The sequence below is a fragment of the Rhinolophus ferrumequinum genome, chromosome X, assembly GCF_004115265.2.
Source record: "Rhinolophus ferrumequinum isolate MPI-CBG mRhiFer1 chromosome X, mRhiFer1_v1.p, whole genome shotgun sequence".
In the NCBI taxonomy this organism is placed as follows: Eukaryota; Metazoa; Chordata; class Mammalia; order Chiroptera; family Rhinolophidae; genus Rhinolophus; species Rhinolophus ferrumequinum.
In genome coordinates, this window is record NC_046284.1 from 16,760,240 (window position 1) to 16,771,676 (window position 11,437).

General features: G+C 41.1%; 1 protein-coding gene across 1 annotated transcript in view; it reads right to left on the reverse strand.

Annotated features, from left to right (window-relative positions):
* F9 (coagulation factor IX) overlaps positions 1-9,679 on the reverse strand; it is a 31,815-nt gene extending 22,136 nt beyond the window's left edge. The window contains exons 1-4 of the mRNA XM_033116147.1: positions 9,399-9,679; positions 4,834-4,997; positions 4,614-4,638; positions 367-480 (exon numbers count right to left, since the gene is read on the reverse strand). Of these exons, the coding sequence (XP_032972038.1) occupies positions 367-480; positions 4,614-4,638; positions 4,834-4,997; positions 9,399-9,486 (391 nt within the window). The 5' untranslated portion in view covers positions 9,487-9,679. The remainder of the gene's footprint in view (positions 1-366; positions 481-4,613; positions 4,639-4,833; positions 4,998-9,398) is intronic.
* Positions 9,680-11,437: the final 1,758 nt, after the last annotated feature.

Below are 11,437 nucleotides of genomic sequence, written 5' to 3' on the forward strand. Positions count from 1 at the left end.
TAAGCCAGTCACAGAAGGGAAAATACTGCATGACTCCACTTATGTGAGGTGGCTAAAACAGTCAAACACATAGAAGCAGAGAATATAATTGTCTAGGGGGAAGTGAAAATGGGCAGTTGCTAGTCAACAGCTAGAGTTGCAGTTATGTGAGATGAGTAAGTTCTAGAGATCTGCTGTATAACACAGTACCGTATTGTCCACTTCAAGATTTGTTAAGTGTAGATCCCATGTTAAGTGTTCTTTATCACAACAAAAATGTGTATATTTTCAGGAGAAAATTATGATACATAAATATTGCATCTTCCAGTTTAGTCTGGTTTGAAAGGGAAATTATGAACCATGAGTAATACCAAAATAGTTACTTACCTAATTCACAGTTCTTTCCTTCAAATCCAACTGGACACCAACATTCATAGGAATTAATCTCATCTTTGCATTGGCCGCCATTTAAACATGGATTGGACTCACACTGATCTCCATCTTTGGGATAGGTTAAGATGTTGAATTAGCAGATAAACTGCTTAGAATGCCCAGTCCCACTCTGCACAGACTCATGGGGACGGGAGCCTGGTTTTAGGGTCGGAGCCGAACTGCTGACCTGGAAGCCAGCTATGCCCCTGTCTTCCTGCATTTCTAAAAGCAACCCAAACAAAGGTTCGTAGGCTAACACTCTAATTTCCTAGGAAATCGCCTTGAAGAAGGCACGTACATAGTTCATGCAAACCAAGGGAAAAAGAAGAGGGAGAAGAATGTTTGAGTATAGAAATGTACCATATCAGCATGGGATGAGAAGAATTTTCAATCCTTCCTTTTAGAATGGTGGCAGAGTTACTTCCAAATCAAATCAGATCACTTCTACAATTATTATCTACGTGTCATCCAGGGCCTGCTCTATCACAGGTCTTGCAATGCAAGCTGAACCAGATAACATGGTACTTCCACCCAAGGAACTGGTGGCCTAGGCATGGAGCAAATGCATCTACTTTCTTGTGTTATCATTTAACTTTTAAGTATAATATAATATGTACTAATGGTTCAAAACAATAGAAAAGGTGTCAGAAGCATGTGTTACTGCTTAAAGACATTCTATCTATGAGTTAGGTCCCAAATGGTCTAGGTAAACTGAGAAACACCTTTCAATATAAAGAATTAAAACAGAAAAGATTCTGTATTTACATATAGATTGGCTGTGTTTCCTTTCTAACTTTCCTGAAGTTTCTACATTTATAGAGTTCTTGAGGGCCTTTGAAGATACCATGATAAGAAAACAGGAGGAAGAAATAGGCGAGAGCGGAAGGGTGAGGATGAGAAGGGAACCTTTAAGTTTGGTTTGTTAGACATCTGCCCCCATGCATACTTCTAAGGAAGCTTCAGGAGAAAGGGATAAACAGAACCATAAGGGAAACTGGTATGCACTTTGAGCTAAAAGAAATAGCCCTGAAGAAAAAATGGGAGCTAGATCAGCAAGACAATACATGAGAAACAAAAGAGTGAGAGGTGAAGATGACATAAGAATAAAAGAATGAGAGAAAGAGGGCAAATAATTTCGAATTATCAGTCATACTTTGGAGTGAAACTCCCTGCCAGCTAGCGTGTAGATTCCCGCCTGCTCCAAGGAGAGCAGTCACATGTCTGCCATGTTCTCTGTCAGTAGCATGTATCCGGGTCTTATTGACTAAGGACTAATATCCCTTTCTCAGAAATAGTCCCTCTCTGGAAAATCTGCTTGCCGTAAAAATTAGACCTTGTCCCCTCTGCCCCTCTATCCACTGTGCTTTTGCACAGATACTTCAATTTGTTCCAGTTCTATGAAAACAAACTACGTTCTCTCTGCTTTAGTATTATTGATGTTCAGAACTGGTCTAAAAAACGAGCTACATTTGCTCTTTATATTATAGACCAACGGATCTGAATTATTTAGGATGTTTCACTGAAAGGGTCTGGGCTTGCAGCCAGCTACACAGCAGCTCATTTGCTGAGACATACCTTTAAAACGAGTGTCATTTTAGTCCTCCTTTGGGTGCTTGTCTGTGTGTAGTTTGAGCTGAGGCAAAGCCACAAATAGTAGGGGGTCAAAGACAGCAAGGGGCCAGACCTTGTCCAGGAAGAGATTCCTGTTTAAGGCTACCAGGTTGGTGTTTGATGAATAACTGCATTTACATTTGAAGGCCTGGAGGGGTAATAGTGAAAGCAAAGGGTCGGGCATTTGAGAACTTGGGTTCTCTTCTCGGCCCCATAACTCCCCAGCTGGGTGACTTTGGCAAGTCTTTTAACCTCCCTGAGCCTCAGTTTCCTCCTCTGTGAGATGAAGTTGAATAATGCTTTGCTCACAGGGTGGGTGTGAGGATTAAGTGAGACAGGCACTCTCTGTAAACTGTAAAGTCCTTCACAGCTGCTAGCTCTTCACCCAGGTTCTGTATGTGGTGTGTTGATGGTACAGAATGGGGCAGAACTGAGGGGCCTGTGTCCCTGCTGTATGTGGAAGCCCACACAGTGAGAAATAGCACAGGCTATCTTGGGGTGGGTAGGAATCTCGGCTGCGAGTGAAAAGGGGCATGGAGTTATTCTTTTTTCTATTTTTGTTCTTATCTGTGGTTTTCAAATTTATTTATTTATTTATTTATTTATTTATTTATTTATTTATTTATTTATTTAAAATTTTTATTTATTTTAAGTGTGTTTTCCAGGACCCATCATCTCCAAGTAAGTAGTTGTTTCAGTCTAGTCGTGGAGGGCGCAGCTCACAGTGGCCCATGTAGGGATCAAACCGACAATCTTGTTAAGAGCCCTGCGCTCTAACCAGCTGAGCTAACCAGCTGTCCCTGTGTTTTGTTTTTTCAGTAGACAAAGCAGTAGTGACAAAATCAGGCCCTTGATGTTTTCCAGGTATCTTTACCCAAGATACAATAACCACAGCCTATGACCTAGAAGGCAGGGGTCCCATTTCAAATATGGGGCTTAAGAGATACTGACCTACCCCTGCTAGGGGGTGGGAGGTCAGGTCGGGGTTGGGCAGTGAAGGGATCATGGGAGTTTAAATATATCCAGGTATATTTTTTTTGGCGGGGGGGCAGGAGTAGAAATTGATGTCCTTTTAAAAATGTCACGTAATTCAAAATTTTAAATATAGTAGAAATAGAGAAGGAAAAGACTTATTTGGACTGACTGTTGGGGAATACATCAATAAAGAACTGGCACAGTAAGGGTGGCCGGTCAGCTCAGTGGGTTAGAGCACGGTGCTCTTAACAACAAGGTTGCCGGTTCAATCCCCACATGGGCCACTGTGAGCTGCGCCCTCCACAACTAGATTGAAACAACTACTTGACTTGGAGCTGATGGGTCCTCGAAAAACATGCTTAAAATAAATAAAAGTTAAAAACAAAAAAAGAGAATTGCACAGTAGTGATCATTACCAAGAACAAGGAAAGGCAGGCAAAGCAAAGGTAATGGAGTAGATCTCTTCTTCCCTCATAATTTCAAAACAAAAGTGGAGAAATTATGAGTTCTGAGAGTATGAACCAGTCCAACAGTGTCTCCAGAATAGAAACTGGAAACTAGAACTGGATGTCAAATTGATGGAACTCAGAGAATTTGCTGTCCAGATAAGTCTACCTGTGAAACTTACACTGCCTCAAAATCCAGCTGCTAGATTTTAAATGAGTTTTCAAATGTAGTTGTCTTTACAGTTTTGACTTTTTCTCCTTTTGGTCAATTTATTCAACAAGTATTGACACAGTGCTTCTGTACCAGTTATTGTTTAGATACTAGGAATACATCAGTAAACAAAACAATTGAATACCCTTGCCAACGGGAAGCTTGCCATCTAGTGAGGTGGGAAATTAAATTAGTATAAGAAAGAACATTACATGATACCTCAAATGGTGAAAAGTGCTATGAAAAAGAATAGAGCAGGATACAGTGTCTAGAATGAAGGGGTTATGGGTGGTGGGCAGGGGAAAGGAGGGTGTAGGTTGAAGTATTAATAGATGGTCAGGGATGATCAGGGTAGGCTTCATTGAGATGGTGACCTTTGGGCAAAGTCCCAAAGGAGGTGAGGGAGTGAGCCTAGGGAAAAGGAGCACAAGAACACTCAACGTTAACGAAACAGCCAGATCAAAGACTCTAAAGTGGGAGGATTCCTAGAGTGTGCAGGAACCTCAGGGAGGCCATGATGGCCAGGGTCCAGCATGCAAGGTGGAGAGCAGCAGGAGACGAGAGGGGAGGGGCAGTGGGACGGGAGGGCCTTGAGGGCCATCTTAAGGAGGAGGACTTTTAAGCGATAAAGTCAATCAGCGCTCTCTGATTCTCTGCTGAGGACTGCAAACTCTCATTCAGTCCCCAGATACAGTCATCTGTTTCTTCCTTCCAGCTTCCTGGGGTGGAACGACGTTTTTTTTTTGAAGCTTTAGGGAGGAGTAAGCTTATCTGCCAACCAGTATCTCCCATGCAGGCATAAACCTGTAGTATGTCACCATTCAATCTTGGGTAAAAGAGGGGAACTTAATTTTCCTGAGCCCTTTTGACAGAGTTTAATATCTATTTACATAGAAAACAAAAATACATAATTCTTAAATGTTTCATATGCCAGCTAGAGGATAAAAAGAATTGCTTACCAAAATATTGCTTCCAAAACTCAGTCTATAAAGAAAAAGAGGAGAAGTTAATGGATGGGGGCATTTAAAATGTTTTGGATTTGATTCCTTCTCTTTTATAGCATTTATAACATGCGTATGTGTGGAGATATATTTTGAAATTCCAAAGAGAAGTTTTTTTTTTTTTTAACTTTACTATTCTTTGCACTGCATCTGAAAGATGTTATATGGAAATACTCACAGTTTGTTCAGTGTTTTCAAAAACTTCCCGTGCTTCTTCAAAAGTACACCGTTCTTCTATACATTCTCTCTCAAGGTTTCCTCGAACAAACTCTTCCAATTTACCTGAGTTATACCTCTTTGGCCGATTCAGAATTTTGTTGGCATTTTCATGATCAAGAAAAACTGAAATTTAAAAGAACTAGTCTTTAGCTTTAGGAGAAAGAAAACATCATGAAAATTAAATACATCTTTTAGGAAAGACTTTGTTTTTAATCCAAGTAATCCCAAAGTCAATTTATCTTGGGGGCATGGAGCCCAAATCTATGATGTTCTCATTCTACTGTATAAACATGGAGATTTAGGAATTAAAATTCAATTTGACTTTTAGTCAAGAGCGCTCCAGTAACAAAAGGTCAGGTTTTCAATCGTATTTCAATTTACTTCGGATGAAAAAGAAAGTTCTTCAATAAGCAGTTAACTTCACACTTTGTCATCATTTGAAAATAGCTAATTGCAGTTCATCACAACTGTCACCCTGGCTGGGCTTGTATCTTCAGGAATCGGTTGTCCAAAGGACTTTGCAACAAATTTCTCTTGGAAAAACAGAAGCCAAATTGTGGCCTAGCTGCAAATGCAACCCCAGGGTCTCTTACTAGATGTGAAAGAAAAATTGCTGCATTAATTTTTTTTATCTTTAAAAACACCTTCAGTTGGCATGTGTTATAGGAATTCCATTGATGTCTTTCTCTGAGATTCAGGATGTGGTTTATTTTAGCTCTGACTGACTAGCCAGCCGGTAGGGACACTCCTGAGCTTGGAGAACTGAGGTCTCTCACCTAATTCTCCCTCTCCCTCCTTCTCTCCTCTCTCTCAAATCTCAATCTGTCTTTGTCTTTCTGTTTCTCTCTCTCTTTCTCTCTCTCTAGATATATAAATAGATACAGCTATATTATTTATATCTGTATCTGTAATTAATAACAGGAACATAAGAATGTGCCTGGAGTTGTTTCTTCAAGAGACTATCTGATACCATCTCAACAGGTGCTTCGGAGATGAACTTTCCAGGGCATTTTGGGACTGCTTTCTCATTAACTCAAAAAAAAAAAAAAATAGATAAAGGAAGCAAACTAAACTCTATTCCCCTATTTTCATTGCAGCTCTTCATTTTACGGAGCTTTCAGGTCCCTTGACAACCTCACTTTTGTCTTGCTCTCAAGTCTCCTGGGCTTCACTTTTTCCCCCTGAATTTAGTTACTTAGTTTAGGCTTTTTCTGTTCAACTCTTTTTTTTTGGGGGGGGGGAACAGGACTTTTTTGGGGAACAGTGTGTACTTCCAGGACTTTTCCCAAGTCAAGATGTTATTCTTTCAGTCTTAGTTGTGGAGGGCGCAGCTCAGCTCCTGGTCCAGTTGCCATTGTTAGTTGCAGGGGGCGGAGCCCACCATCCTTTGCGGGAGTCGAACCGGCAACCTTGTTGTTGAGAGGACGCACTCCAACCAACTAAGCCATTCGGGAGCTCAGTGGCAGCTCAGCTCAAGGTGCCGTGTACAATCTTACTTGCAGCGGGCGCAGCTCACCATCCCTTGTGGGAGTCGAGGAGTCGAACCGGCAACCTTGTGGTTGAGAGCCCGTGCTGCAACCAACTGAGCCATCTGGCACTGGCCCATGTGGGACTCGAACCGGCAGCCTTCGGCGTTAGAAGCACGGAGCTCCAACCATCTGAGCCACCGGGCTGGCCCTCTTCAATGCTTCATCTGCCAGCTTTCTCAATTGCCTTCACCTTCTCTTCAGTGCTGCAATACCCTATACTCTCAACCACTAGATCAGCCTTCTTTCTCCCTTCCGAGGCAGCCGAGCACTGTGGGAGATGATCCCCAAGCTGCAGATGGATGCCATCGCATATTGATGCCTCCCAGCGTCCTCCAAGACCTCCTCTCTGCTTGGCAATTCATTTGCCTGGCCCTGGGCCCATCTACAATAGCATCTATGTCTGCATCCATTACAGTGTGGTCGAGTGGAAGAATGGGTTTGCAGTCAGATCAGACACCTGGATTTGAATCACATATCTACTATCTATTGGCTGTGAGATCTTAGGCAAGTCACATAATCTCTGAAGCTTAACTTGGTCTAATGTAAAATGGGTATACTGCCTCACTTGTCAGATTCAGTACTCAAAACATACTGAGTTCCTGAAAGCCCTCACATTCTTTTTCTTTTTTTAAATTTTCTTATTGGGGAATTTTGGGGAACAGTGTGTTTCTCCAGGGCCCATGAGCTCCAAGTTGTTATCCTTTAATCTAGTTGTGGAGGGAGCAGCTCAGCTCCAAGTCTAGCTGCTGTTTTCAATCTTTGGTTGCAGGGGCTGCAGCCCACCATCCCATGTGGGAATTGAACCGGCAACCTCATGGTTGAGAGCTCGCGCTCTAATCAACTGAGCCATACAACCGCCCCACCGGCAGCTCAGCAGCAGCTCGTTGTCTTCAATCTAGTTGTGGAGGATGCAGCTCACTAGCCCATGCAAGGATTGTACCAGCAACCCTGTTGTTCAGAGCTCACGCTCCAACCAACTGAGCCATCTGGCCGCCCCCCTCATATTTTTTCTGGGTCTGGATCTTTGCGCTTAAATGATCCTCTAGGCATAGAATGTCCTAGATCAGATGTGTAAGGAGAGTGAATCTACTCATTTTTTTAAGACCCAGCTCAAAATATTGTGTCTTTGTCAAGTGTTGCCCCAGTTAATGTATTCCTTTCTCTATGCTCCTTTAGCACCTGGTACACATTTTATCATGTTATATTGAAAATCTCTCTCCTGACTTCATGGTGCTTTGGGTCAAAGAGGGAGTCTGACTTATCCCCATGTCCCTAGTACTTGCCACAGTACCTGGCACCGTAATAGTCACTCAGTTTTGTAAAGTATATGGACCGAATGAATGAATGAATGAATGAATAAAAGAAAGACAACTTCGGTCTGTACACTTTACAAAACTGAACTGGTTTCACAGAACAGCTTTGATTTCAAAATCCAAATTGATGCAATAATGCCTAAAAACAGCAGTCATGAAAATGCAACAGCTCAGTAAATCATTCATAGACACTGCTTTTCGAAGCCAATTGACAGTTGAACAGTAGCAGAAAGAATTACATCAGTAATGTTAGGGAAATTCTCCTGTCTCTCTCCTCAAGGGCCTATTATCTTCGACTCCAGTGACTCCAGAATCACACTGCTTTTCTCTGCAGTTTGTCTGAGGGTCATAGGTCTAGCATCTTTTCAGGTTTATCTCTTTTAGTCATTATTTCCCAAGCTCTGAAATCCCAGTCCCTCTTTTTCCTTGTATCTGTCCTTTTCCCAATATCTGAGGTCATTGAGGGGGCAGAAGCCCTCTTAAAAACTCCACCATCTCACCACTTATCCTGAAGGAAGGGCTTGTATCCTTTGTCCTGTTAGACCTCACACGGATGAGATATTTGTCAAGACTTTAGGTCCTAATTTGCGAGTTTTCCAGCTAAATTTCTTTATTCCTGGACTCTACCCACTTTGCTAGTTTGATTTAACCTTTGCATTCTTGTATCATTATTTCTGCGTTTCAGTCTGACATCATGTCTGGAGTGGGAACCATGGGGCCAGTCTGCTTTCTGGGGATGCTTAGGGTTGGCACCCCTGATCTTGGCACTGTCAGCTACTACATTTGATTATAGTAGTCTGACAATTAAGTGTGATAAATGCTTCCTGTGAGAACATGCTGTTTGTCTAAATGGGGTAATTCCTTCTCTGTGTGCCTTCCTTTGGGGAGTGTATAAAGTCACTGAAGCTGTGAAAAAAACCAAGTGATATGCAATGCATTAACTAAGTTTCTACTTTTTACGTTAATTCTTAGACTGGTTTTGCTGTCCTAAGAGCTCAAGTGAGTATTAGATTTCCCCATGTATTAACTCCAAGATGTTTAGAATCAAAGACAATATAATTTCTTCCTAATCCATGAAAAACATTAGAGATAAATAACAGCTTACTAATGAAAAATTTGTCTGTTTTAACTAATACTTTAAATTGAAGGTACATAATTTTATGGATTTTTAAAATTAGAGGCATGCCTTATTATATAGTTTTAAAATTATGAAACACATCATATATCTTAAAATCAAATTTTTTGTGTAAATAAAACTGTTGTTTGTGGCTTTAATGTTTCCCATTTTTATTTTAAAATGGTCAGTAAAAATAACCAAAAAGATAGTTAATTTTTTCTCCATATTCTGCTGTTTCCTTGTTAAAACATTTTCCCACATTTAATTTTTTTAACCAAGGAGATAACTGTTTTCTAAGAATTGCTAAGATTTAACTGTTGTCAAATCATTAAATCCAACATCATCCATTCAAAAATGTACCATCAGCATTGTAAATCTATTTAGTTTTAAAATGAAGAAGACTCAGCTACCAGAAACCAGTATTTGCCAACCCACATGCTGACTACTAGAATCTTAAACATTGCTGTCAAGTCCTGTAATCATTATTTAATGAAAAAGACAGCACCAGACATTTGTATATCTAAAAGACAAGCATACTCAATGATTTTTAAAAAAGGAAACAAACCTGTACATTCAGCACTGAGTAGATATCCTAAAAGGCAGATGGTGATGATTCCTGGTGATTCTGCCATGATCCTGTTCAGGCACTGCATAACCTTTGCTAGCAGATTGAGCAAGTGACAAAGTTGACCAATTGTTCCAAAGTACAGGCTGAGCTGTATTTACTTCTGGGAAATAATGTCCATCTCCCTCAGTGGGTCTTTGGGCTATTTGCAATGGCCTCTTGGATTAAGTGAAGAGAATAGGCAATTGCCACCACTGAACTTCACCTCTGATTGATTCCATGAGCTTCTGCCACTGTGGCTGATTTGAGCAGGAAGTGACACATCATTAACATAGGGGGAGGTATAATGGTTACAAATTGCTGGGGCAGCAAAAATGTTTTTATTGGACAGAAATTGCCGTACCACAAATGATGTGTGACACAGAGCCTTTCCGTTGTGATTAGAACATACGGTGAATGCTGATGCTGAGTGCCATCCAACAGAAAGGCAGGGATCTTCAATACAGGAAGCAGCACGCTGAGTCTTAATAACAGTGTGTGACAACTTTCAATTTGTTTGGTGCAGTCAGTTGGGTGCGAGCTGCAGGTAAGAAAAGGTGTGTTTTAAAGTGTGCCATAAATCATCCTCCATCATGACAACGCTCTGTGTCACACATCACTTCTGGTATGGCAATTTCTGTCAAAAACATTACGGTGGAAGCCGGATGGCTCAGTTGGTGGCAGCCGGATGGCTCAGTTGGTTAGAGCGCGACCTCTGAACAAAAGGGTTATCGGTTCGATTCCCACATGGGCCAGTGAGCTGCGCCCTCCAACAACTAGATTGAAGACAATCAGCTGCCGCTGTGCTGCCAGAGAGGTGGCCAGATGGCTCAGTTGGTTAGAGGACGAGCTCTCAACAACAAGGTTGCTGGTTCAATTCCCACATGGGATGGTGGGCTGCGCCCCTCCCTTCCTTCCCCCACAACTAAGATTGAAAATGGTGACTGGACTTGGAGCTGAGCTGCGCCCTCCACAACTAGGTTGAAGAACAATGACTTAGAGCTGATGGGTCCTGGAGAAACACACTGTTCCGTAATATTCCCCAATAAAGTTAAACAAACAAACAAACAAACAGAAAACATAACGCTGTGTCCTCATTCAACTTATTCACCGGATCTGGCACCGTGCAACTTCTAGCTCTTCCCCAAAGTCAAAATGGCCATGAAAGGTAAACGTTTTGAATCGATTCAGGACATGGAGGCAGCCACGACAGCACAACTAAACACTCATAAAACAAGACTTCCAGAACTGCTTCGGAAAGTGGCAAGAACAAGGGGATAAGTGTGTTCAAAGCAAGAGGGAGTATTTTGAGGGGGATTAATGGCAATGTGTCATTTAGTGTAATATTTTTTTTTATTTAAACATTCATGGTATTGTTCGATCATACCTCGTATATTGTAGATATGAGTCCTTTGTCAGATATATGGTTTGCAAATATTTTCTCCAAGAGTGTAGCTTGTCTTTTCATCTTCTTAACTGGGTTTTTCATGGAGGCAAAGTTTTAAATTTTGATGTAGTCCAATTTATCATTTCTTAATGGATCACACCTTTAGTGTCATATTTAGAACTCTTCAACTAACACTAATCCTGAACCTTTTTGCCTTTAAAAAGTATTTTATAGGGGCAGCCGGTTAGCTCAGTTAGTTAGAGCGTGGTGCTCTTAACTACAAGGTTACCGGTTCGATCCCCACATGGGCCACTGTGAGCTGCACCCTCCACTACTAGATTGAAAACACTACTTGACTTGGAGGTGATGGGTCCTGGAAATATGCACTTAAATAAATAAAAGTTAAAAAAAAACATAAATGAAATAAAAATATATATATTTCATAGTTTTAAATTTTAGTTCTATGCCTGTTCTCCATTTTGAGTTGATTTTTGGATAAGGTACGAGGTTTAGGTTGAGCTTCATTTTGCTTTTTTTTTCCTATAGGTGTCCGATTCCTCCTGCACGATTTGTTAAAAAGACTATCCTTTCTCCATTGAATTGCTTGTGCAGT